General features: G+C 34.5%; 4 protein-coding genes and 2 non-coding genes across 6 annotated transcripts in view; 3 read left to right on the plus strand and 3 right to left on the minus strand.

Annotated features, from left to right (window-relative positions):
* Positions 1–2,481, plus strand: part of LOC126754792 (protein late bloomer) — a 28,696-nt gene extending 26,215 nt beyond the window's left edge. Inside the window, exons 3-6 of the mRNA XM_050466915.1 lie at positions 968–1,132; positions 1,278–1,454; positions 1,715–1,888; positions 2,012–2,481. Coding sequence (XP_050322872.1) covers positions 968–1,132; positions 1,278–1,454; positions 1,715–1,888; positions 2,012–2,092 — 597 coding nt within the window. The 3' untranslated portion in view covers positions 2,093–2,481. The remainder of the gene's footprint in view (positions 1–967; positions 1,133–1,277; positions 1,455–1,714; positions 1,889–2,011) is intronic.
* Positions 1–7,037, minus strand: part of LOC126754776 (sialin) — a 441,635-nt gene extending 434,598 nt beyond the window's left edge. The window contains exon 1 of the mRNA XM_050466889.1: positions 7,032–7,037. The gene's annotated coding sequence lies outside the window, so the exon portion shown is untranslated. The remainder of the gene's footprint in view (positions 1–7,031) is intronic.
* An 802-nt stretch (positions 7,038–7,839) lies between these two features.
* Positions 7,840–16,254, plus strand: LOC126754785 (protein late bloomer). Its single transcript, XM_050466901.1, has 5 exons — positions 7,840–8,326; positions 14,174–14,356; positions 15,386–15,553; positions 15,694–15,891; positions 15,956–16,254. The coding sequence occupies exons 1-5, from the start codon at positions 8,264–8,266 to the stop codon at positions 16,031–16,033; spliced, it is 690 nt and encodes a 229-aa protein (XP_050322858.1). The 5' UTR covers positions 7,840–8,263; the 3' UTR covers positions 16,034–16,254.
* Trnar-ucu (transfer RNA arginine (anticodon UCU)) lies at positions 12,205–12,277 on the minus strand. The gene has a single exon. It is a non-coding gene; the product is annotated as a tRNA-Arg (tRNA).
* Positions 14,542–14,614, minus strand: Trnar-ucu (transfer RNA arginine (anticodon UCU)). Its single transcript has one exon. It is a non-coding gene; the product is annotated as a tRNA-Arg (tRNA).
* Positions 16,255–21,043: 4,789 nt separating the features above from the next.
* LOC126754790 (tetraspanin-9) lies at positions 21,044–25,673 on the plus strand. The gene is made up of 5 exons (XM_050466913.1): positions 21,044–21,534; positions 24,514–24,696; positions 24,802–24,966; positions 25,124–25,321; positions 25,395–25,673. Exons 1-5 carry the CDS (start codon positions 21,475–21,477, stop codon positions 25,470–25,472), a joined length of 684 nt encoding a protein of 227 aa, XP_050322870.1. The 5' UTR covers positions 21,044–21,474; the 3' UTR covers positions 25,473–25,673.
* The last annotated feature ends 1,986 nt before the right edge of the window (positions 25,674–27,659 follow it).

The following is a 27,659-nucleotide window of genomic DNA, read 5'->3' on the forward strand; positions in this document are numbered from 1 at the left end:
TACTCTTGCGAGCGTTTGAACCAACTGTCGAAGCACTTTTGACACTCTGATTAAGGTACATCTAAAATATGCCTTTTGAATGCCTCAACCGATTTCTATTTGATTCGGAACGAACGAACGAAACAACAACTGATTTTGGACGACCTTCCAGAAACTCCTCATGGAGTGATCTGCGACCTCGATTGAATTCACCACACCATCGATGAACACTGGTCCTTGATGGAGCTTCATAAATTAATTTAATTTCATTTATGCACTCATGATGAGTCAATCCACGTAGAAAGTTTTTAAAAATAATCGCGCGATGCATATGTACCATCAAAAATGTCAAAGTTCACGATAGAATTGTGAATTTCCAGATTGCAAACCTAGGTTTGCCAAATCACGAAATATAAAAGGCAATATACCTGAATCAGATCATTTCATCATTATTAACAAAAAGTTAAATTTAATGCAAAAAAATTGTTCATTTTTATTACACCCATTACAATGGTGTGTTTTTCCAAAGTAACGGTACCAGTAAATGCTTTTAGAACGTTCTGTAGGCTCTTCGGTGGGCGAATGTGCGAAAGTGCCAATTGTAGTGGAAAAATATTTAAGCTTAGCCAATAGCCTTTTAGAGGTAAGAGGTTTGATATAAACGATAATACTCTACTGAAAGAGCAATAAAGCTCGGAAGCCCCCTATTTTTGAAATAGATAAGTCTATAAACAACTTTTATGAAATTTCAAGTGATGTATAACTATGTACTTGGCCTTAACAATCTATTTACTTTTAATACATGTATGTAATGAGAAATTACAAAAAATGTTGATGAATTCTGATTCTCAGTTTCTATCCTAATTTGGGGGAACTTAAGTCAGCGAAGCATTATTTTGGCATTCGCTTACAAAAGCAGTCCTATAGAACGCCTATTTCCTTGTCTTAAAAATATCCCTTATTAACAACTATATATCTTCCGTTTCAGCTGGTCGGCTTGGTCATCATTGGCATTGGCGCATATGTGGTCATCAAACTTGAATATTTCAATACCGCAGCCTTCGTAATACTCGGCTTGGGCATCGTGGTGATCTTGACCGCTGTCTTGGGTTCACTGGGTGCGGCACATGAAAGCAGCCAGATCTCCAAAACGGTAAGCAAATTTTCACATTAGTAAACAAAGCATCAATTTGTATTGTTATTTTATTGAATTTGTTTTTCACAATATTTTTTTGTACTTTTCAATGTCACTGCCCTTTTATGCCGAACTGACACGACGTACATATATATGTGTGTAGTTCGCTATCATACTGCTGCTATGGGTTGTGCTGCAAACACTATCGGTTGGCTTCTTATGGATCTTCCAAACGACAATGCTGATCAACATTGATCAAACCTTCGATGAGTTGTGGGGCACGCAGACAGTGCCCATCAAGCCGGGCAACGCTAGTCATATAGCGAGCATTGAGAGATGGGTGAGCATGAGTAATGTTATAATGTGTATAGAAATGCTTATGTATGTGTGCTTATATGTATGTAGTTTGTACTTGCGCACTTGACTTGTTTGCGCATGCGCGCAAGTATCTTTACAAAATGCCATATATGCGTGCATAAATATGTTTATAAACTATAAATTATTTTTGTGTTATTTTTTGTTTTTTTGTAATATTTCACTATTGACAATCATAATTCATAAACGTTTATTGCCATATTTGCGCCGCCATTCATGCCTTAGCTCGATTGTTGCGGCAATATCGGCTCCAGCGATTACCTGCTCCCGCCCAATAGCTGCTACAACAGCGTTACGGACAAGCTGAACCTCGACGGCTGCCGGCAGAAGTTCCTCGCGTACGCGGCCGAGCGCTGGCAGGCGTTCAATTTCTTCGCCATCGGTGTGGTGTTGGTCGAGGTGCGTATTTAAAATGTCAAAAATCAATAAATTATTGCTTTATTTTCAAATTATTAGCTACTAAATTATGCTTTGCTATATTTGTGTAATCAAATTTATTACTATTCTCTTACGTAATTCCAGCTGATTTGTGCCGCTTTCGCTTGGGTCTTGGCCAACAGCATTGTGAATCGCTGGCGCCGCTCGAAATACTATCCCAAATAAGCAGTTTAACGCGATTCATTTAAATGCGCACAAAGGCCAAAGAATTTCTACACACACATACACACAAACTTAGTAGGTGGAAAATGTGTATGCATAGCTGATTAGATGCAGTTACATACGTACACAACTGTACATACCTATCGATGTATTTATTTTATTGTTTTTGCTTTTTTGTTTTTCTTAAAATTGTTTGATTTTTTGTTTTGTTTTTGTAAACAAAGTCACTACACAACGATATTTTGTAGAAGTGTTTGTTCTGACGCTGGAAAATATGAAATTCATTTCGCTAGTCTACCTCAACATGCTCATAAATTAGCTAAGCTACTAAAGAAAACAGTAAAAGTGCCGCTCTGAACTCAGCTTAGCTGGAAAATATTTAATTACCAACACACCTGCATAGATATGGCAGCGGGAATAAACACATATTCATACATATAGACGAAATTTAAAAATTTGCAAGTCAAACGAAACGAAGGTGCCAAAAAGGGTGTTCAATAGGCAGTAAATTTGAAAGAAAAAAAAAATTAAATAAATTCTGAGAGAAAATTAAAAGAAAATAATAAATAAAACTTCAAAAAACATTTTTAAAAAAAAATAAAGAAATTTGAGCAAAATTTAAAAGTAAAAGCATAAAAATATAAAAAAAAATAAAAAAAAAAAAAAAAATTTTAAAAAATTTTGAAAAAAAAATTAAAGAAATTTGAGCAGAAATTTAAAAGTGATTAAATAAGCATAAAAATATAAAAAAAAATATATTTCTTTAAATTCCAAAATTTAAAAAAAAAAAATTTGAAAAATGCGAAGATATGAAATAAATTTGAATAGAAAATTAAAAGAGATAAAGTTAGATGTAAAAAAATATTAAAAGAAAATAAAAATTCAAAAATATTTTTAAAAAATTAATGAAAAAATGGTAATTTGAAGTAAATAAACACCTGCATAGTGCATAAGCAGCAAATGATTAACTGATTATATTATAATAAAATTTATAATACATTTTTCTAAGCATAATTGCGCTGTATCGCTGTTGTTAACATTAGTTTAAGTCGTTAATTAATGTATTTCTTTAAATTTATGCATGTCAAATAACAATTACAACTTTATTAAAAAAATTAAAATTTTACAATTTGCAAAAATACGAAGATATGTGTATACAAATACAAACAAATTAATTATATACAAAATGTACAAACTATTATAAAAAATAATAGATTGATTGTAAACCAATTGCATTTGCTCAACTAAATGTATCAATAAAATTTATATACAGTTAAACTAAAAAAAATAAAATAAAGTACTGATTGATTGATAAAACTGAATTTTTCATTTGAACTAAATGTATCAAAATTTTCCTTTTTATACAGTTAAACAGAAAAAAATAAAATAAAGTAAATTTTTTGAAAAAAAAAACATCCACTAGTGTATAATATCTCATGATTTGCAAAGGGACAAAAAGATTTGATATAATTTTTTAAAAAATTAAAATACAAAAGCATTTTTTAATGTCAATTTCCACAGACTGTTTCGCTTTTTATTCTAACGAAGCACTACCATTTTATGAATTTGGAAACATTATCTCTCTGAAATCGGCACGGGCCTTATTTTGAGCGATCGACAAATTGTGTGGTATCCAACGTGAACAATTTTTTTTACATTTTACAATATTGAATGTATGCTGGTTCCGCTAATGCCAATAGTGGCCTCTATCTAACGATAGCTCACATGACAATCTGCCAACATTAGTTTGTGCACATTATCAATGGTTTCGGGAACAAACAACTGATTTTCGATGACCTTCACGAAATTGGTTTTGGAGTGACTATGACTTCGAATGAATTCACCATACCATCGATAAACACTGGTCCTTGAAGGAGCTTCATCATCAAAAATTCAATTAAGTTCATCTATGCATTGTTGCTGAGTTAATCCACCTCGAAAGATATAAAAAATAATTACGCGAAAATTTTTTTTTAAATTTTTCGGACAAGATGAATTTTTCAAATTACTGTAAACAGTGCAAGTAGTTAAAAATGTCGTTTAAACATTACGACAAGTTGTCAGTTGCTAGACTATAACTGTTGCCAAATTCCAAAATATAGAAGGGCAACCCACATATTTGCATGTATTTTAATACAAATATTGCAAAAATTATCGTCTTTAAAATAGGCTCCTGAGACAATGCAAGCATGCTAATGCTTATTCTAATCTTCCATGCACTTGTTATAACCTCAGGTCGAATGGACTTTCGAGTCTTTAGCAAAACTTTTGTTTTTCAGTTTCGGCTCCTATTTGATTTTTGGATAGTTTTGACGGCATATTCATAAATTAATAAAAAAAAGTGTGGACTCTTCAGTTACGTTGTCGTGCATCTCCTTTGTGGCCTCTATTCAACGTTGGTTTTGCAAAAGATTAAGGTACGATGATTCATAAGAGATGCTGAGATCCACTCCTATTTTTCTGCTGCCATTAACAGCCCTGGTTGGACGACTCGTATACGGAAAGTGTTCGATGACTTCACGACCTTCACGGAATGCTTTGTGTCACTGAAATATTTGTGTGTGTGATAAAGTAGCCTCCCCATAATACTCTAAACTATTTTCAATGATTCTGTAACCGTGATGCCGTTGAAAACATTAAATTTCAAGTAAACTCTTTTCTATTTTTTTAGGGTGAAATCGTTAGACAAATCTTGCGCACCGTTAACAAACGGCTGTCAAATGCCCACTAATTTACATACGGTGATCAAATTTCCCACAAAAAAAAGTCGTATCAATTTTGGAAAAAAAACTTATCAGTTTTCCATGTCAATTCCGTTCAGTAGGCAAAACCTTCGGAGAGGTCGATAGATCTTCGAAATCTTCAAACTTTCGAATCGAAGGTTAATTATTAATTTAAGTTCGCAATCTGATACCTAATCAGATGTGAGGATAGCTGATTAAATAAGTAAATACTACATTTTATGAGCATGTAACAATCATAGTGCGCATTAAATTAATATTTTATTATTTTGAAACCTTATTTTGTAAAATGGTGTAAAAAAAATTTAAAAATTATATTTTACGTCAAGGTTGAACTTTGGCCTCGAATAACCTTTGAGGGAATCGATTTGCAAAAATTTACTTCGGATCTTTTTTGTAGACAGAAAAATAGAAATTCCCTGCAAGAGTAAGTTTTCATTTACACCAAATTCAATAAACTTCTAAAGAGAATAACCAATAAGCTCTGGTCGACCTATCGTTGAAAAAGTCGATAAAATTTTGGAAAAAATTGACCAGGACCATCACATAAGCAGCCGTCACATCGCTAAGGAACTTAACATTCATCATCAAACGGTCTTGAACCATTTAAAAAAGGCTGGCTACAAAAAGAAGTTCGATGTTTGGATACCACATGAATTGTCTGTGAAAAATTTAATGGACCGAATTAACATCTGCAATTCTTTGCTGAAACGAAATGAAATCGAACTATTTCTGAAGCGAATGGTAACAGGAGACGAAAAGTGGATCAAATACGACAACAATGTGCGAAAAAGATCATGGTCCAAGCGTGGTGAAGCTCAACAAATGGTCGCAAAACCAGGATTGACGCCTCGAAAGGTTATGCTGAGTGTTTGGTGGGATTGGAAAGAAATCATACACTATGAGCTGCTTCAGCATGGTCAAACGATTGATTTTACATTTTACTGTCAGCAACTGATGAGATTGAAGCAAGCAATCGAAAAAAACGGCCAGAACTGATCAATAGAAAGTGCTTCGTCTTCCATTAGAACAACGCTAAGCCACACACATCTTGGATGACTCGGCAAAAACTGGGAGAGCTTGGTTGGGAAGTTTTGATACGTCCACCATATAGCCCTGACCTTGCACCATCGGACTATCATTTGCTTCGGTCAATGCAGAACTCCCTTAATGGAGTAAAGTTAGCTTCAAGAGAAGCGTGTGAAAATTACTTGTCGCAGTTTTTCGCCGAGAAACCAGAAAAGTTTTACGTTGATGGAATTATGTCTCTAGCGGAAAAATGGCAAAAAAGGTCGACAAAAATGCTACATATTTGGTTCATTGAAGTTTATTATAAGTTTAAAAAAATAAGTTGCAGTTTGATAAGAAATACGAAAAGACTTTTTCGACTACCCTATATTAAAACAAAATATTTAATATTAATATTAAGAGCTCAAACTTTAATTGAATTTATTTGCTTGGTACTTTGAAATATTGGTTGATAAACAACTCTAAGAAAGGCTCTCCAAGTACTATAAACGCTTAATTGTAGCGGGAAGGTTCTCCGCCTTAAGGTTTTCTATTTTTTTCCTATTATCAGTTAAAAAAATTTTTGTCTCGCTTTTAACTTTTTGAAAAAATATTTCGTGTTGTGAATTTTGTAGGAAATTGATTGCTCTTTAAAAAAGGTCTGAGCGATTTTTTCATAAAACTAAACCGCTTAAAAAATGCGAAATATGGTTCGACCCACCTTAATATGTACATACATACATATGTACATGTATGTATATGCATTAAAATATTAAAATAAATGAAGTCAATAAACCTAAAAACAAATGTATTTTGTCCATAAAGAAGAACCTTTGAAGTGACTCACGTCAATCAAATTTTATAAAAAATTATCTGGTGTCGGATGCTATGTGTTTGAAGGAATTCGTATGTGGATAAGTTCTTAATGGGTCCGATAAAACCGAAAGTAAGTAAAAAAACGAATTGGCTGATGCAAAGGAGACTGCAATTATATATTTCTTATACACATGTACATATTGTATATATCTACGATATATAGCTACTAAGTCTGCACAATTGAAGTCATTCAAAACACTTTTAGCTCTCGAATTAGCAAACGCACATATTTGTTTTGCTTAGAACTCACATGGTCTATAATTTTTCGAAAATCAACAACAAGCGGTGAAATAAACTTGAATGTGTTTACAAAGAGCTTTTCACTGTTACAATTTTTCACTATTACAAAGTATGTTTGTCTGTATGTATGTATATCATTATGTGTATGTAAGTATGTTTGCTTGCAAGTTGGCGCAATATACAATATATGTGATCCCGTTTAAGCTTGTTGATATTGGCCTTTGAGGTCTTTCGGCCAGCCACGATTTCCGATCATAAAATCAACGCTGCTGGCGCTGCCGTCAGCGTGTGCTAGGCGCGTAGGCGCAGCTTGTGCGGTTGACATTTAAAAATTCATAAAGATTTTCGTTTTCACTTTGATATCATATTTTGTTGTTGTAATGTTGTGTTTTTGTTTTAATCTCTCAAATCTTTATTGCATTTTATTGGTCAGCTGTGGAGACTATGTGTGCGAGTTGGCGTTCTTGGCGGAAAATCTTCGCCCAACAATGTATTTGCATAAACACAGACACACATCTACACACACACACACACACTTAAACATATGCATTGTTGTAACGGTGTGTCTTCGCTGTAGAGCGCCGGAAAGACAACTGAGAGTGAAAGACAGCAGCAGATTTTTTCTATTGCCAATGATAAAGCTGCCAACAACAATAACAATAATAACAACAACAAGGGCGTGAAAGCATAAAAACAATAGCGGAAAGCAGAAAATACCGAAGAGAATTATTAGCAATTAGTCGACAGTTTATTTTTTTCGAATTTTTGTTTTGTTGTTGTTTTGGTTTTTCAAGATTTTCTTATGACATGGCGATCGGAAATTTTGTCATCGTTGAGCTCATCGCTCCGCAAAGGTACTACAACGGTTGGCAGCGCAAAACAGAGCAGATCAGTTGAGATCGTCAGGGCCACTTTGACGTTTTGTTGCTGCTTATTGTCGATTCAGTTTAAAAAGCTACGTGAACGCGCTTCGAAAGTGACCGCGGATGCGCCGGTGACGATCACTCTTTAGTATTGTAAGAGCAGCCAGTGTCTTGTGAATTTTTTAGCGTAACGGAATTCGTTAGAATCGATTGTGTAATTGTTTTTATTTTCAATTGTTGTACATACATACATACTTACATATATATTGTATATATTTGCGAGCAGTTAACGAGTAAATGCGAATAACAGTATTATTTTGACAACAATAAGTGTTTAATTGATTTCAAAAATATATATAAACCCACTTACATCGATATATTATATAAAAAAATTGTAAGAGACTGTTGGCGGAAGGATATAGACAACAGCTGTTCAACATACGAAAATGTTTCGCTGCACCAGGAAGCGCTTGAAAGTCACGTTATTCGTATTTAATGCGATCTGTGCTGTAAGTATTTTGAAAATTGAAGAAAAAATTGTGAAATAAAACAAGTTTTAGAACTTTGGCCGCACCGAAGTTGAAATATAGGTTATTTTGGGCAATAATATAAGCCAAGTATTCCATCAAATAAAAAAATTTTCCATATAAGCAGTTGATTTGGATCGATCAGTGTGTATGACAGCTATATGCCATATTGATCCGACATCGACAGTTCCGACAAATGAGCAGCTCCTTGGTCAAGCAAGAACGTTTGCAAAATTTCAGATCGATATCTCAAAAACTGAGAGATTGGTTCGCGACAGACGGTTGTTAGGGTCTGCGGTGTTTTTTTCTGGTTGTTACAAACCGGGTATCTGTCTGATGAGCTCGACCGCTCCGCAGCAGGACCTGAACCCTTCGCCGCGGTGGGTCCTCGTACCATTAATGAGCTGCTCCGCAAGGGAGAAGGAGTTTGCAGAGAAAGATATTGGAAAGATAACCCAAAATATTGGTTTACAACCTCAGCCGGTTTAAACATGTTGTGATCATTGACAAGGACAAACTCAGGCTACTTGGCGCATTCTACACTGGCCACTGTGGTCACTGAAACTCCAGAACACCTGCTAATTGACTGTATAGCAGTCTGCAAACTAAGGCTAAAGACCCTCAGATCCATGTTTTCAAATAGTGATTGCATCGCTGTATATTGGAATTTATCAATATGCTGGGGCTAGGTGGGTGACTTAAGGTGATTTAAGGGAGGGCACAATAGACTATGGATCGCTGTGCAATCCTCATCAATTTATCTTGTTTATCTTATCTTAGTATAAACTAACCGGAAGGAAGCTAAAAAACATATCCGGTAATTATTTGAAGCGGAAGATTTAGGGATCACATGGGTTTCCTCGGTTAAAAAACAGCTTTTTTCAAATTTTTTTTTCATATAAAAAATTAAATATTTTATTAGAATTTTTTATTGTTACGAACATACACTATTAACAAAGAAATTTGAAATTTTTGGAAACAAGCTTTTTAAACTCGGCCATTGCGATGCCATCTCCTGTGACCACTCGGAAAAAAGATGCGCACGCGTTGGCAGGATAACTCCATACAGGATCATCTAAAGTGAAAAAAGACTTGTTTCAGTTAAAACCTTAACTTAGAACTTGGTTGAAGGAAAAAAAAATGAAAATTGGATTTTTGAAAAACATTTTTACAAAAAAATAAATATTTCAGTGAAAATTTCGCAAAATTTTTTTCTTCAAATATTTGTAATTGAAAAAAATCTAAGAATTGTATCTCAAAGACCTGTGCAAAATTTCATGATGATCGGTTTAGTAGTTCAGTTGAGTAGTTAAAAACACAGTTACGAGAAAAACGCGTTTAAAGACGGCGTACTTAGCCTAGCTAGCCTAGCTAGCCTCAAGCACACAAGTTATCAAGGCTGTATCTCCGAAACTATTACTCGGATCAACTTGAAAGTGTAGGAAAACATTCTAGAGGTGTTGTAGAATTTAATAAGACAATAAAAAAATTTGATTTTTTTAAACCCGTAAGCCCATGTAACTTCTTAAAAATTTTGTTTAACATTTCTTACATATGGTGATATACATACTTATATTCGGAATAAGGTGTATAGGGAGGCTGTATATGTTAACTTAATTTCTTATATTATTTTATTGATATATTATATAAGTATGTCTAACTAACCCATTTCCATAATATGAGTCAATTGAATGGACTTGAACTATTATATTGGATATAAGAAGTCTATGCGAAAGTTGAGTCAATTTAATCTATTTTTGATGCCAAAACATAGTGTGTGCAATAAACAAGATATTCAAAATATAGTGATATTCTCGTTAATTGGTTAAACTAAAGGTCCGAAATATATATGCTGGTCATATGGCTGCTAAGAGAAGTTAAGTCCTGATTCAATCCACTTTGGGTATGAGACAACATATGTACGTCGTGTTCTTCCTTATTCAAACGCTATTTAGAGTTAGTTATTGGAAAAATATGTACATAAAGTGACTGAAAACGTTGAAGCAGATAGAAAGATGTGAATTTCATTTAGAAGTGAGCTCATTGTTCAATCATATTTGGTTTACCTATATATTTGATATATGATATTTATAATTATATATCACTCTCCTCTTGTTTTAATAATTCAGCAATTATCGCTTTTTTAGTATTTTCGAGTAATACGTATATCATTATATAAGAAATTGATATGATTATAATCACTATTTCACCACTGAGTCCTGCATTCATAAGATAATGAATCTTGCACACTGTGCCTTTCACACAAACACCAATCCCCTTTAAAAAAAATTGCATTAAATGCATTTCCTTAACTTAATTAATTTCTAAAATTTCTATATCCTCTTTTACTTAATTACGTCGCTTCAATGAGAAAACTTTTCACTTTTCCGTTATTTACCTTGCCAATTTGGCGCATTGCTTGCAGACGCTGATGACAATAATTAGTCATATTGTGTGCGACTATTTAAAAATAAACTGCAAAGTGTGACCGTTCTTTTCGCCTTTCTCATTTTTAATGCAATCGGCCACAAACACATACACATATTACTGTATGCGAGCCTTTTTGCTACTTTTTAAGTTTCATTTATTGTTTTCTTCAACATTTTATTTTTATATTTTGTTGTCATTTCACATTTTTGTTTGCTCTTTTCTTCCCTCTTTCTGCATCGCAAGCGTTCATGAGCAACATTTAAAAAACCGTTTGTGAAAACAATTGTGCAAACTTTAAAAGTTTGGGCGATTATGAGCTTTCAAGAGAAAGCTTTCAAAGTAGAATTGGGTACAGTGGTGGCAAATTTTATTGGGATTTGGGAAAGAAAAACGTTACTTTCAAATATAAATATAGAAAATCGTAGTCGCATAGCCTTTACTCAAATGGGTCAGAGGTGGTTTCAGGGGTTAGGAAGCAATGATTTTGTATACTTGATTCACAATCAAAAGTACACAGAAAAAAATGTTTTTTCCGAAGCTTATTTGGACCTTAGGTTAAAAAGTCGATCCCAAAAAGTATGCCACTTGGATGACAGAGACCGCCGGTCCATTGTTATACCTAAATACAACTAAGTATTGACCGAGAAGGACTCTCAGAGACCGCTTGTCCTTTGTGATACCTAAACACCCGTATGTATTGACCGGAAAAAATCTCAAAAATCGGCAAAGCGCTTTGAGTCTGTCACAATTTTCTTGAAGTTACATACATATATCGCTTCCAGCTATTTCACCTGGTTCGTTGAATATATGACTGCCGAGATGTTTCCACCACAGTCTTGGTAACTCTGGACAATTGAAGTGGAAATGCCTGGACGTTTCCATTTCATCTTCTTTTAATAATTTTGACAGTTTGCGTCAAACAATATTTCCAGCCTTAACTTTCTTTTGTGCCCTCCCTTAAATTCGAAAGATTGTGCTCTCTCACTGTCTTTCGTCCCTTCGTTTACTGCCCGCCACTCAGCATTCGGTCAAGCAGAAGTTGTTGTCCAGATAAAGTCGGTAATATCTACTGAAGTTAGACATTTTATATCAAAACTTTATGGGTATTTGTGTGAGACTTGCCTCTGTTGTATCCATACTAGATAGTAATCCTTATTAGCATATTATCTCACCTCCGAGGGAAGCGTTATTCCAGCTAGTCAACATTTCGACTATTCATAAGAAGATTAGAGGTTATAAGCATGATTTCGCAGTATAAATTTAAAGCCTTGTTAACTGATTTTAAGATGGAGATTTCTTAAAGCCAAAGGGTGGAGCAAGTTTTGAAATCAGCTTCAGCTTAACAACAGACCAAGGGTCAATGATCAGGATGTCTCCCTCTTTACAATGATAAGAGATTAGATCCCTATTGGCAAAAATATAATCTTCTAGAGCCCTTGCGGGGATCGAACCCGCGACCTTTGGATTAGAAGTCCAATGTGCTATCCACTGCACCAAAGGGCCGTTAAATATTCAAAAATAAGCCCAAAAATTAACTTTTGAAAGTCAAAAATGTTAAAGTAAAATTATATAAATACGGAACAGAAGTACTCCACAGCTGCGTTCATTCAAATATTATTTAAACAGCTGTCTCAGTGGTCTTTAATGAAACAGTAAGAGATACAGAAGAAGCGCCGAAACTTCATTTACAGAACTGACAGCGTCATTTGCATATTACTGGTATGTTTGATTAAAAAAAATGTGGAGCGGACAGAGCAAAAGCAAAAGTTGACATATGTATACTATAAAACATCTTCTCATACAAACTTATACATAACGATTCAACCAATTTCTTCTCCTTCTTCTTGATTGGCGTAGACATCGCGTACATCCAAGTTTACAACAGCGCTGTTTTGATCCAATTGGAGATCCCAAGCGAAGCCAGGTCCTTTTCCACCTTTCCAACGGAGTGGAGGTCTTTCTCTTCCTCTGCTTCCTCCGATGGGTACTGCGTCGACTACTTTTAGAGCTGGAGTGTTTTTGTCCATTCGTAGCCGCTATCTTTTAATTCGCTGAACTATGTCAATGTCGTCGTATTCTCATACAGCTCATCGTTCCATTGCGTGCGATATTCGCCGTGGTGACTTTAGTTTAGGATAAACCGATTTTAAACTTAGTATAACTCAAAACCGTAGTTTTTCTATATCGATAATATTGTTGGCAAGTTTTTATCTTATAAAAATGCTTTAACTAAAACAAATAAGGAATGGCTAAGTTCGGTTCTAACCGAACATTTCATACTCTTGCAACTTACAAGGATTAAAGCCAGGGAAAAACCTTTAGGTACATAAAGCTTGTTAGTTTTATGGGGTCTAGGACGAGTTTTCACTCGAATTTATTCATTCTAAGCAATCACAAAGATGAACCGTTATAAGAAAAACACGCTCTCTCAACTTTATTGAGATAACTCACATATTGGATATATGTGCGCTGTAAAGTCTTCTGGAAGTTCGAAAATCATTGTATTTGGTATATGGGAGTTAAGGGAAGTTTTGACCAGAATCAATCAATTTTTGATATACCATTAGGAAAGGATTATCCCTAAATTTCAATAATACCTGTATCCCACATATTGACCGATATATTCGGTAAAAAAATTAACCAAAGGTACTGGGGTCCACTGATTCGGTACCTAGCGGCTTGAACAGTTTTGGTTCAATTTGAACAAGTCTTGATTAAAAGTTGACACACTTCGAAGGTACCATTCGTACCAATTTATGGCACTTTATATGGTTTCGTTTAATTGCGTTTTGTAGGCGTGGCGGTGGTCCGATTATGCCTATCCCCGAACTCGACTTTACGTTTTTGCTAAAGAACGCGCATACCAAGTTCCATCAAGATATCTTAGTTCTTACTCAAGACTCGTACCGCTTGTACGGACGGACGGCCATAAAATGGAAAACTCAAAATTTGCTAGAAGCACTAACGCCGATCTCAGCCGAGGCTTATAAAAATTAGAACCTATGCGCATTTTGATATTTGACAATAAGAAAATGTTTCACTAAAATATATTAATATGTTACTTTTCTTATTGGTACTACGGATCAAAACTGATCAGATTGTTATATCAAGTAGCCTTTTTTTAACCCATATACATATAGTCATATACCACCAAAATTGATTCTTTCTTTACCTGTCTTATTATCCTTATATCTCTTTTTCTCATTTCATAATTTCCATACTTGCTAATTGATCTTTCCTTAAACTAAATTCTCTCTTTCTCTTAAATAATAACAACAACAATAAACATTTGCACTCATTAGTTTTAAGACCTTTGTTTTTGTAACCCATATCCATATATACATAGAATTAATATTGTTGAGTCTTAATTTCTCTATCATTCTTACGCTTTATCCTTAGATCATGGGTGTTATACTAATGTGGTTCGGAGCTTGGCTACATAGTAATATTGGAGAAATAGATGTGGATAACAGTGAAACCCTGGTCGCCACTGTCATTGTACTCCTGGGCGCAGTGTTACTGGTGATGGCGATCTTTGGCTGTGCTGCTACCTACATGGAGTCCAAAAGCATGTTGATAAGTGTAAGTAATGATTCATTATCGAAGTATATAAATTATATCTTTCAAGAGTGAAAAGCATACTTTGAGAATTCTCGAAGTCTGAATTGATTTCAACACGCTTAAATTCTTCTATTTTCGAATGGTACAATCCTTGGAGGGCTATCCAAAGACTTAGCAGCCTGTTAAGCACAAAATAGAATCTTCTAGAGCCCTTGCGGGGATCGAACCCGCGACCTTTGGATTAGAAGTCCAATGTGCTATCCACTGCACCAAAGGGCCGCTTAATCTAAGCTTATAACTCTACATATCAAAGAGAAGTGAAACTTTAAAAGAGTTACATTTAATTGTTTGGATAGTTTTACCGAAATAGTTTCAAAGTAACTGTTTATACAGGTGTTTTAGGCTTTTTCATTTGTCGAGAACTGAAGTTGAAATATGTAGGTCACAAGTTTTGAGCTCACTATCACCAGCTGAATGCTTTAGAAAATGAAGTTTTCTTTTGGATAATGAATGATATTTTTTGTCTTCTTCTAATTCTTGATTTTAAACCATCAAGTTCATCAACCATCGCGTTCATCAATAACACCCAAAGAGATTCAGTACTACAGATTTAGGAGTATTATCGAACATTGATCTTACATCGGAAAGTATTTAATTAACCTTCTTCTCCACATTCTTTTTTCTCAGTATACTGAGAGTACAGAACATACAACCTACTTCCTGATTACCTTAGGTTCTCTGTCCAGAGCATTGTGCTCTCTTCGTTAAATCTAACTCGAATGTTCGAAACCATGGGAGCCTTAGATAACCTCAAAGGAATTCTAATTCGCTAAAGTCCATTATCTAATTTTTTAAAGTATCAGTTAATAATGTCTTTTTATCTGAAAATTGCGAAAAGTCTGGAGTTTGGAGAACATACATGTCTTAAAAGCAAAGTAGTCTAAATTAAAAAGCGCAGGGTTGCATTTTCTGCGAAAAACTGGTATTCTTGCCGAGCAATATCAAAGATAGATAAGTAAAAAATGTTAATATATTTCTATCTTTCCCCAGTATGCTGTGATTTTAGTTATTTTGCTGGTCATACAAATATTCCTCGTGAGCATTAGCTACACGGCGGCTAGCGGCAGTCTCTCAAGTGGCCTACAACGAGGTTTCGACGAACTCTGGGATAGACGGAATGCGAATAAAAATACAACATTGTCTTTTTATGAAGAGTGGGTAAGATTTATAAGTGATTCATTACCTACAAACATAATCATTTTACACGCCTAGAAAGCAGTCATAAAAAGCAGTCCTCTATAACCCAAATATTTATCCACTTTCTCGCTTCTAAAATCATATTAACTCTCCCCCCACAGCTCCAGTGCTGCGGCAAGAGCAGCGCCAATGACTATTTTCTCATGGACAAAGTTCCGCCGCCCAGCTGCTGTCGCTACCAAGACTGTACGAACGTTCTAAATCTCTATGTGGATGGTTGTGAGAAGAAATTTGGCGAATATTTGACTGAGAAGACGAGCAGCTTCAACACTATTAGTTGGTGTTTGATCATCACGGAGGTAAGTGTGCTCAAAGCAATCTTTATGAACGCGATAATTTTAATGAAATGTTCGGCTTTTACAGTTAATTGGCTCGGTGTTCGCTTGCATTTTGCTTGATAGCATCCGAGATTATCGCGATCGCATTCGTTTCTACAACTGAGGAGTGCGGAGAGCTAAACACAAAATGCAAATACCTCGTTCCTTTGCACTGCATAGTATTGTTACACACACACATATATATACATATGTTGAATTGATATATTATTAATATAAATTAGGAAAAATATTGTAAATTATTAGCTAATTATTGTTATGCAAGCTAAACCTAGACCTAAAAAATTTAGTTACATTCTTATATAATTTTTATAAAAAAATATTGTTGTTTAATTGTAAGTAACACAATTATATGGTAACCTTGAAATAAAATAAACTCGAATTCAAAAATTTTTCATGATTTTAAACATACAGGGGTTGTCCTGAAAGCAATAGAACTAAGTCGACTTAAAAAATTTATTGAACCAATCGTTACAATTCTTTAAAAACTTTCAAAATAGACTTCTTCTGCGTCGCCCGATTTCCAAGCATTGAAGGCGTCTCGGAAGACATTCTCTAGAATAGCCTTGAGAGCCGAAGTACATGCCGCTTGGATCCTTTCTGTCGTCACAAAATGCTTGCCTTTCATCACCCTTTTCAGGGAAGGAAACAAAGAAAAGTCCGGGGGGCCACATTTGGGATGTGGCGGCTGCGGAAGCGTTGGGATGCCATCCTAGGTTATTTAGCTGTTCACAAGAAAGGCGGTGTGCGCCGGGGCGTTCTCGTGGTGCGATGTCTTGTCGGACCCGTTTGACCCTTCTTTTGAGGCTTTTGAGGACTTCCTCGAAAAACTTGGCGTTGACGGTTTGTCCAGGAGGCCTTTGATGTCAAAAAAGACAATGAGTATCGTTTTTACTTTCGATTTGCTCATTCAACAGAGACCTCTTCCCGGCTCTCCGAAAAGTCCTGGTGCCACCGAAACACACCACTTCTTGCTAAAGCAACGTGCGGGTAAGCCTGCTTGATCATATCAAGCGTCTGTGTCGTAGATTTACCAAGTTTCATACAGAATTCATTCGCGTACCTCTGCTCTGCTCTGTTTGTCCTGAATCTCCAGGTGCTCGGAGACGAATATCGGAACGCCTTCTACCGAATTTAGTCAGTTTGCGCTCACGCTCATGGCAAGTACAGTCGTGGAGGAAGAAAATCGGATCCTATTCCTTTGTGTATTATTATTTTTTTAACTTTCTATATAGTTACTAATCTTACGACATGAAACACTCGTCTTTGAAATCACTGCTGTCAATGTTTTTGTTTTCGTCTTGCTATTTTTTCTGCTCTTTATTACTCTATTTCTTCGACGTCTTCCAGAGTTACTTCATCGAAACCAGTTTGCTTTGCTTATTCCACTATTTCATCCACACCGACAAAATGTTCCATGTCATTGCTCCTATTTAAATTTGACCAAATGTTCTTCCATTTTTGGCTTTCTTAGAGGCGTCTAGGAACCTATTTTTCAGAGTACCAAACGAAAAAAAAAATATTTTTTTTTTGATGCACCCTAATATTTACGGCTCTCAAAACTTTTATTGAGTTGTTCTCATAACGCTGTTTTCAAAATCAGTGATGAAATTTTCTCTGAAACGGCTTGAATGAACGACTTGTAATTTTAACACGACCTTCTTAGAAATAATTTCAGATAACGATAAAAAAATTAAAATTTTTGAGAATAATTCCAATTTTTTCAACTACCCTGAAGCTTACATTTCTTCCCAGAAACGACTTTTTTGCCGCCGTTTTATCAAAAATTTAATTTAGGCTAGTCCTTCAATCATCACCTGTATTCATCTATTGTAATAATACTTTGTTTTTGAGTTTTGCGTTTGAGAGATAATTTTAAACAAAAAAAAAACTCTCGCGACAAATTTTTTTCGGGAATCCTCTTGGAAATTGACTACCGGATTAAGGGACTTAAAAATTTTTCAGACAAATGTCCGATTAATACATTAAATTCTATAAATGTTCACTTTGGTTATTTGTTTATTAAATAAAATGAATCATGAAGAAATAACGAAAAACACGTTTTTTTTTTCTTATTTTCAAGTAAATGTAAATGTAATGATTTAAATGGATCACATTGCAAAAGCCATAGTTAAATGAAATTTGAAAAGGTTGTAGTAAAAATGAGGAACATTATTTCATTGAATTGTATGTAGAACATAAGCATTAGAACTTAAAGCACTAGTAAAGTAAAGTACCAATGTCCAACTTCATATTCAAAAGATACTCCACGACGTATACGCAATATTTCATATCAGCAACATGGAACATTATTGCGAATTGTCTATGGCATAAATACCAAGAGAATTGTACAATTGTTCTCCGGCTTGGCTTGGAAACATAGATTAGAAAAGCATTACACAGCTTTGCAGAGTCGTCAAGATTTCTCTCAAATTCGATGGTTTTACATGCAACAGATGTTTCTGGTTTCCGACTTCATTATCAATTAATATTCCAAAGATGTATCCACTTTGAATTTAATTGTTTACCGGTGGTATACCGTCATAAAATATTTCACACTTTTAAAGCTACTGGAGAATGTCGCTAATCTGACATTCAAGCCATTAACTTCGTCCCGTTCCTGAGTACATTTGATCGATATACATACATATGTACATTTTATTTATGTATTTAAAAAAAAAAACTAAAGATGATTCACGCACTTCGCCTGCGTTCCCCGTGACGCAATTAAGAGAAGAAAATCACTTCACAGCGACGCAAAGCAGCTGGTGTTTGATTAATGACTAAAATAAACCAAAATCCGCTGAAAATTGACCATGAAAATGAGTCGGTTCGACAAATGAATGAAAACGAAAAACATGGAAATACTACGCAAAAAAAACCAAAAAAAAAAATAAAAACTAAATAATAATACAAAGAAAATTAAGTAAACAAAATTAGAATAAAAATTGAAAAAACAAATTCACAAAAATTGACGCATACGAATTAAATAAATTTACATAAAAGCCATAAAAAGTGAAACTGGAAATGCAAATGAAAAGAAAAATCACGAGAGTGAGAAGAAGCGAGAGCGCGAATGAGAACAAGTGATAAATAAATCAATGCGCAAGCAGCAATGATTTCAGACTTATTGCTGCTCCACATTGTCACGGAATTTTAGCGAACTTTCGAAATGAAAACAAATCTAAAGGCTGCAACTAAAAGCTTAACGCAGCAAGTAGGTGTCACAAATGAGAGCTGCTAGAACACAAAACAAGAAAAAAACAACAATAAAATGAGCTAAATACAGTAAGCTAACACAAGTAGCAGCTAACATTTGAGAAGCGTCAACAGTCGGTGATCAGTGACAACAACAACGTCAAATAAAAGCCTCAACCAGTCAACAATGAAGCTGAGCAGCAACAAACAACAAAGGCAAACAGCTAACGGATGAGCAGTAAAAGTGAATTGTGCACGCTGAGCGAGCGCAAGATCAACACGACCTCGCCGCCCGCTCACCGCACTAGCGCTGCCAGCGTCAAAGCAATTACATATAGAGTGGCGCTTAAGGCTATGGGCATAGTGTAAGTGATGCAGAGTTGATAGCGAAAAGCATAAAAATGTTTTAATTAATTTAATGATATTTTTTACGTATTTCTAATAAGCAATATAAGTTTTGCATACTTTTATAAAATTTTAATTTTTCGAAAATTTTTAGCCACTAAAAATATTTTAAAATTTAAAATTTGATTTAAATTGAAAAATATTGCAATTGTTATTAGAAAATTTTTAATGAAATTTAATTTTTTAAATTTGAAAAATTTTAAGATTTTTTTTTTGATTTTTGTAACTTTTTTTTAGAAAATTTTTAATGAAATTGTTTTTTTTTAGTGGAAACACAATTTTTTTTAGAAAATTTTTAATGAAATTGCTTTTTTTATTGGAAACACAATTTTTTTTTTAGAAAATTTTTAATGAAAATCAAATTTAAATGTTTTTCATGTTATTGTAATTATTTTCCAAATTTTTACACGGTCTATTAAATTTTGAATTATTTTAGACAATTTAAATTTAATTTTGTATGGAAAATTTTGAGTTTGTTTTTAGAACATGTGATTTGGATGTGAATGAAAATGGCAGGAAAAATTAAAATTTCTTTTTATAATTTTCATATTGTTTTTAGAAAATGTCTAATAATTTTTTTTTAAGTTTTTTCGTATTTTTAGAACTAGTTTTTTAATATTTACTAATAAAATTTATTAGAAAATTTAGAATTTATTAAAAAATTTTTATAGAGCATTCAATTTTAAATTTTTTGAATTGGAAAGTTTTGAAATTCTTTTTGAAAATTTTTAAAGAAAATGCATTTCCAATGGTGTTTTTGTAATATTAAAAATATTTTTTCTAAATATTTATCTGACTTTCGAAATAAATTTTTGTTTTTATTAACAAAGTTTGGATTTTTTTTAGAAAATATAAAAAAAATGGAGCAAAATTTTACTTTTTTATGATTTTAGGAATGTTTTTTTATTATTTTTATTATTATAGCAGATGTGAAAACAGTTTCAATGAAACCGTGTTTTTAAGATATGCATATACTCGCATATATTTTTTAGCGTTTTTTATAATATTAAGAATATATTTTCTAAATGTTTCACAACTTTTTTTATAAAATGTGAACGCACCGCACAAAAATTATAACATTAAAATAAATAGAAAATTAATTTTTTTTTTATTTTTCTTACAAAATGTTTAATGAAAATGTTATTTAAATTTTTTTAATTATTCGAATTTTTTTCCTAAATATTTATGCAGACTGCAAATTGACAATTTTTAATTGGAAATTTTGAAATCATACCTTAAAACAAGTTTAATTTTTCATCAGCAACTGATCTTCGTTCGTTCTACGCTCTCACATCACTCTTCAGTGAACTCTGTCAACCCTTCTACGGTCTGATCGTCGCTGCAGTATGCACATAGCCTTAGCCCAACAACTCATTTGCGTCGCACGATCTCCCCCACCAAGTGAATGTGCCCACACACAATTATACATACATACACACACATGCACGCGGGCATGAGCGTTTCAAAATAAAAATATTGTTAAAGTATAAAATTCTATAGATTTCCATATAATATAGAATAAGTATGTGGGATTTTTGTTAAATTTTGAATGCAGTGTTTTCAGTCAGTTTACGAACGCGCGCTGACACCGGCGCAGTGATTGAGGCGAGTGGTGAGTGACGAAGGGTTAACAAAATTTTTTTCTCTAAAAGTGTTGTAAAAAACGTGTGGAATCTCAACGCTTCAGCTATTTTACAAGTATCTAATTGGCAGCTGTAAATTTGCCATCTAAAATAATTGCCGTCATATTGGAAAAGCGCGAAATCTGCCACAAGTGCGCGAAAAGCCTTAAGCTTCGCAAGTTGTTTTACCATTTTTGTCAGGGCAAACCAACAAAAGTGAGTTAATACGGTTACATCAGCAGCTGAATGAATTAAATTGGAAATCAACTAAGTTAACGGCGAATATTTTTTATTAAAAAATCAAAATTTCAAAGGAGACAAAATGGGCTTAGGTAAAACTACAGCAAAGCATTTGTTGTTGTTGCTAAATTTCATATTTACGGTGAGTAATAGTTAAAGTATTATGTATTTTCATTTAATTTGTTTTTTTGTTTTTTTTTTTTTTTGTACGACCTTAATTGCAGTGGGGAGTAATACAGCGCGTACGGCATATGCATTTATAAGTATATTCGCGTACCCTGCTGGAAAAATTTGTAGTGGTGCCATATACATTACTTTCAGTACTACATTACTTTCAAAGTGTAAAGTGTTGTTATGCTAGTAACTGTGTTAGTCGAAAGGTTTTTGTCGTCACATATTTGAGAAAAATCTCAAAAAAACTTCAGTTTTCGGATTGCTAGTTTTCTTAAAGAGTGTACAAATGTGGAACTTTTAAAGACAAATATTTTACGCTGATGAGCTAAGTAAAATTCTGCAGTATTGCAAATAAAACTCCAAGAAAACAAAACTAAAGCAGCTCAAGACCCTTATTGCTAGCGCTGCATAATATTTTTTGCTAGTAAACTAACTTTTTTGACATTTAATGCAACCCTGATGGGTAAGCAAAAAGAAAAATTGTTTTAATACAAAATATTCTTTTATATATTTTTTTTCTTATTTTGATAACTTCACCAATAAAAATTTAAATATTTTGCAATTTTGTCTAAGTTCTTATCATGCCGGTGACATTTTCCATATATAGCAGAGCAACTTCGTTGGCATTTCCGCCAGAGTACTTTGATTTCCTGCAGGGTATGTTGCTATTTATAAATCTATGGTGAACGTGTTTATAACAAATTATTTTTGCTCTTTGCATCACTTGCGCCTTGCTGCTTTTATTTTTGTTGTAAACACCTGCCTTTAATCAGATTTTAGCATAATTGTTTGCAGCTAATAGTGTTTTAATCTTAAGGAGTTCATTGAAAACAACATTAAGAATATTTCGAAGATTGAAACTTCATAATGAATTGTCAATGAATAATGCACTTAAATAGGAGTATGACAGAAATCATGAGTGATCTTTGCAGAAAGCAAAAATTAGTGATGAGACTAGATTTAGTTGGCATACCCTTAGTATTTTCTAAAAATATTAAGGGTCGTGGAACAGATAAGAGCTAATCCAATTGTGTGCATTTTCAGTTTTTGCTTACTAGTTTTTACATATTTATTCATTATTTGAAATTCAAAGCATAGGAAACCATAATTAACAATGCTGGAAAAGTGCATCTTTAAGTTTCTATCACTATTTTTAAGAAAGATATAAGCCAAAAGTATAAGACAAATTCAAAGACTGAAGAGTATTCAGAAATATTATTGTTATTTATTACAGAGTATCTATAAAAATTTTATCTTCGCAAAGACATCATTCGAAAAGCATATGCCCTTTGAGGACAGCAGTAAAAATTACTCCTTAGTGGGGCCAGTAATTTGGCATATATTTACTTTGCCATTTTAATGCCAGATAATTAAAAACAAAAACTATAAAAACTCTAGTAAAAAGAAATCCATAATTTTTGCATCAATATTATTACTAACGATTTCCACATGCTTTTCATGCATCGAATTTTTCAACAGCCAAGTTTTTCGCTGTAGACAGGAATAGGTAGTAATCACTCCCAAACTATAAAGTTGATGCATGCAATTATACCAACATAGTTCACGGAGCCTCCAGCAAGTCCCTATCGAGGTGTGTGACTTGGCACCTGATATAGCACAATAACTCTTAAAAAAAAATCTGGGCGAATACCAACCTACAATACAGCCGCTTCAGGGGTATATGCCTCCCACCAAGGATGCAATTACACGTATTCGTTTTTGCTTGACGTTGTAGTAAGTGACCCATTTTTCATCAACAGTAACCATCCGCTTAAAAAAAAATCAAGAATATGATGCAATTACACTAGCTCTGCTTTCGGAGTACAACGAAATATCTCTTCATGTCTCCCTTTGAAGGTTAAGGAGCATGAACTCCTCTCCAAGCACTTTCTGCTGGGTGCTTTCTTAGCAATCATCCCTGCAGTCACCTACTAACAGCGGAACCGCCTATAAGGAGCATCAAGAGGTCCGTACTTAACATCGTCGGCGACATAAAACAATACGCCGACCAGACTTCGGACGCAACAGACTTCAAACATGCACTGGCCGCTATTCAGAGTGGATCCATAAACACTTTCAACGACTCCCTCTCAGTGAATGGCGTACTTGGAGTCAAAGCACCGCCCATTGCAGACGAAGAGTTCGAGTTGCCGCGAGAATTGGGAGTTACCCTTGCGAAGCCTCATTCTGGATACGGAACATCTCTTTGCATTTCTAGCTAACCCTACGCATCTGACACCCCTCACCTTATGGTCCGACCCGTCGAAACGGTATTTTTCCTGTGCCTACCGTTGGATGGCCTCGATAACAACTTATCTGAACCTTACTATCCTAACTAGATAACCCTTACAACAACAACATCATTCGCTTTAGAAACGTATGGAATTTGTTGTGATTTGCAGATGGAAATACGGCCCAAAAAGTCTTATGTTTAACTCCTGGATAATCGAAACAGTGCTCTTATATGACGATCGGAATCGAGGATTTCCTTTAGTTTATCCATATTTTCGTCAGTTGGTTATCCAGCGCGTGTTACATCTTCGACATCGAAATTATCGGAAAGCAGTACAGTATCAGAACTGTAAACTTTATTCATATTTTTAGCTGCTTGGCTTGTGTTTTCACCCATTTCGAAGAAAAACAGAAAATATTATGGCATATTTTCCTGCTTTGACGCGTGTTCCAAAAATACTGAGTCGAGAAATCAATGAACAGTCTTATAAGTACTTTCAGTGTAAAATCTTATATTTTAAACGCCATATAGCGTAACCCTTCTTTTTTCTAGATCTAATATACTATATACAAAAGGATTTTTTGGTTGATATTCATATGTCTATATTTTTAAGTCACATCTTGTCACACCCTGTATTCAACTCATTATTTGTATACTCGTAGTTTTATGTATTTTTGTTAAGCTAATTGAATAATAACGGCAATTATTTTTCAGCTGCTCGGCATTGTTGTAATCGCATTTGGCATTTTTGTATTGGTCAGCGCTGCCAACAACAACATCGATCATGGTGAGAATTTAGCCGGTGGACTCATAATTACGCTGGGCATCATAATTGTGGTGATTTCGATATTCGGTTGTTTGGCGGCCATACACGAGTCACGCAAAAAACTGATTGTTGTAAGTACAATAAATGCATAAAATGCAATTCATGCTAGCGTATTTGTAGAGAAATATAAATAAAGTAATTATTTTTTATGCTTTCACACACTCACACACACACAGTACATCATCAGCTTGATAGTGCTGATACTTTTGCAACTCATTTTGGCTGCGATGGCCTCACAAGGCACCAAGGATGGGCTGGCGGGCAGCGTACATGACGGCTTCGAGGAGCTCTGGGAATACGAGCTGAAAGAGCCGGGCGCCTTAGCCTACTACGAGAATTGGGTATGTACGAGTACACAAATACATACATACATACATGCATTAAGACACCAAAAATAGAAATGTCATCAAGTTTATTACACTTACCGCACCTTTTCGCATCAATCAACATTAATTTATATTTTTTTATTGTTAACTGTTGTTGTTGTACGTTTAATAGTTGCACTGCTGCGGGGTCAACAACACCGACGACTATCATCGCATACAACACGACATACCGCGCACGTGTTGCAAGGACCGCAACTGTCAAATCGTCGATAACATCTACAACGAGGGCTGCCAGGCGAAGTTCGAGGAGTACTTGTCGGGCAAGATGCTCATGTTCAGCGTGGTCAGTTGGATTTTGATTATTGGCGAGGTGAGTGGCAACGGCGTGAATTGTATCTACATTTTTTTCTTTAAATATCTGAGTTTATCTGTTGCTTTTTCAGATCGCTGGCGCCGTGCTGGCTTGGATGTTGTACAGTGGTGTGAAAAACGAAAGCAGAAGAAATCTGCGTTGGATGTAGTACATTTCGGGAACTTGAAATCCAATTTTTTTTATTAAATCGAGTGTAGTTTTTTAAGCGAGTTGCAATATTTATACTTAAATCGTGTTTACCGCACATAACGACTGTACCTAATGTTACTTTTTATTGTTCAAGATGAAATTAAATTATTATTTTACAACTAACTAGTCAAATGGTGAAAATAAAAATGTCTTATTCCAATTGGAATTTTTTATTTGCCGTGAAAACATTTTAGTTGCGATAATAATAGGCTATAAAGTTCTGTAATATAAATGACCATGTGGTCCATAAATATTTTTGCTACTTAAAATTTTCAAAAAAAAAAGTAAAAATTATAAACAAAAGGTTAATAACAATAATACATTTTTCAACACATCAAATATTTGTATGATGAAAATTATTTATGTCTATTGATGTCATTCTGACAGACTTTGCAGTTGCTGTTATTCCAGTTTTTACATTAAAGTTTTAAGATGCTGGACTACTGTTGTATACATACTACAAGCTGAGGTCTTTGCTATTGCAAAAGCTGCGGAGCTGGCCTTGATTGCAACTGCAGGCAATTCCAGAGTCAATCGCATATCGGCCAAAAGTGGCTTGAGAAGCAGGGCAGCAGTGGAAAGTGTTACCAGAAGCAAGCAACTTCAAAATATAGAACCAGATTACCAAGAATGGTGTACGGCTAACACCTGAAATAACATTGACATTGATCAACATTGAGAAACCCATGCATTGTCTATACGATGATTTGGACAGAAGCATTGTAAAGAAAATCAGTACCTGATGGAAGAGCTACCTGGGTGCAAGGCTGCAAAAGTCATGCACAAAACGGTAAATCGGAAGTACACATAATTCCTATTGGCACTCCATAGAAGAGACTATATGAACATGATCGGAATACTAACCTGTCACCGTTTGATGGCTGCACACGCCCGCAGAATGTGGCTGGCAGATCAAGAATACTGCAGGAAATGTCTAGAGCAAGGTACCTGGGAAGTAATGGATCATCTCTAGTGCATTGGCGCTGTAAGCATTTTGGGTCCCCACGGTATGATACATTGGTTAAAATTAAATTCGCGCAAAGCGCAGGCATTCTTAAGGCTGGCTACTCCTATTGGACCTGAAAATTGAACTGCATGTGGTGTCAGAAGGACCAAAACTGGTCTATGTGTGGCTTATTAGCCAACCAGATTAACCTAACCTAACCTAACCTTTACCACAACTATGTATGGCTCCATCTATCCAACGGATTTCTTGATATAAAGACCTAAATCGTTCATGAATTATTCGCGTTAATTCTGAACGAAGTAATCAATTAATCTCAGCGAATCTCAGCTCCGAGAAGGTCAATTGATATTATAGAAAGTCGACTAATAACATAGCCTTCGAACAAAAGATCAAGCAATCGAGAAACGGTCGAAAATCCACAACTTCTAATTTGTGCAGCAAAAAAATCGAATACAAAGCAGCTGAAGCATTTGCCAAAATGATGTTGGTGTTAATATTTCTAAAGGAAAGTAAACGAAATTGTCAAACAATGAGGTTGATTTGCATTTCTAAAGATCATGTTCGGATGTCCCTCAGTTAGGTTCATAGTTTTGTTTGAAATCTTGGTTCGACAGAAATTTAATATTAACTATTTGTCAAGACTTCTGCGGTACTTCGACTAGCACACAACAAAGCGGCAAGACGGATCACCAGCCCATATAACTGAACTTTAATTAAAAATAAAGACATTGTATGGACCGAACCTCCTATGAGTAATAAAAATTGTTTAATAGTAAAGAATGCCACCTGATCAAAATTGACCTGGGCTAACAAAAAGAAATTAAACTTGCAAGTATTTTTTATAATAATAATTATAATTGTCTTCTAAATAGCTTCCTGAGACAAACAATTTTAAATATACTTCTAAGTCTCTGCTGAATGGCTTTCAGTGCCTTCAGTTTTTTTTAGGTTTTGGCACTTTTTCGAACGTTTTACGCTAGATTTTCAAATAGTTTTAACGTAACATTCATAAACCCATATCTGTCACAAGTAATGATGTATTTGATGAATATACCTGTAGGGTCCGCAGCTTCTCTTTTGCAACCTCTACTCGATTTGGCGTTTGGAAAAGATTTAAGTCCTTTGGAACGAGTGTAACATTGGCACGATTTATATACGAATCATTAACTAAACTGTGCT

Source organism: Bactrocera neohumeralis, chromosome 4 (genome assembly GCF_024586455.1).
Source record: "Bactrocera neohumeralis isolate Rockhampton chromosome 4, APGP_CSIRO_Bneo_wtdbg2-racon-allhic-juicebox.fasta_v2, whole genome shotgun sequence".
Taxonomy (NCBI): domain Eukaryota; kingdom Metazoa; phylum Arthropoda; class Insecta; order Diptera; family Tephritidae; genus Bactrocera; species Bactrocera neohumeralis.

What these genes read in the sequence shown, in the direction of transcription:
- LOC126754790 (XM_050466913.1), top strand. Translation starts at nt 21,475, where the DNA reads ATGGGCTTAGGTAAAACTACAGCAAAGCATTTGTTGTTGTTGCTAAAT. An exon ending in CACGCAAAAAACTGATTGTT is followed by an intron (nt 24,697 to 24,801) that starts GTAAGTACAATA and finishes ACACACACACAG; the next exon opens with TACATCATCAGCTTGATAGT. An exon ending in GGATTTTGATTATTGGCGAG is followed by an intron (nt 25,322 to 25,394) that starts GTGAGTGGCAAC and finishes TTGCTTTTTCAG; the next exon opens with ATCGCTGGCGCCGTGCTGGC.
- LOC126754785 (XM_050466901.1), top strand. Translation starts at nt 8,264, where the DNA reads ATGTTTCGCTGCACCAGGAAGCGCTTGAAAGTCACGTTATTCGTATTT. An exon ending in TGTCTTTTTATGAAGAGTGG is followed by an intron (nt 15,554 to 15,693) that starts GTAAGATTTATA and finishes CTCCCCCCACAG; the next exon opens with CTCCAGTGCTGCGGCAAGAG. An exon ending in GGTGTTTGATCATCACGGAG is followed by an intron (nt 15,892 to 15,955) that starts GTAAGTGTGCTC and finishes CGGCTTTTACAG; the next exon opens with TTAATTGGCTCGGTGTTCGC.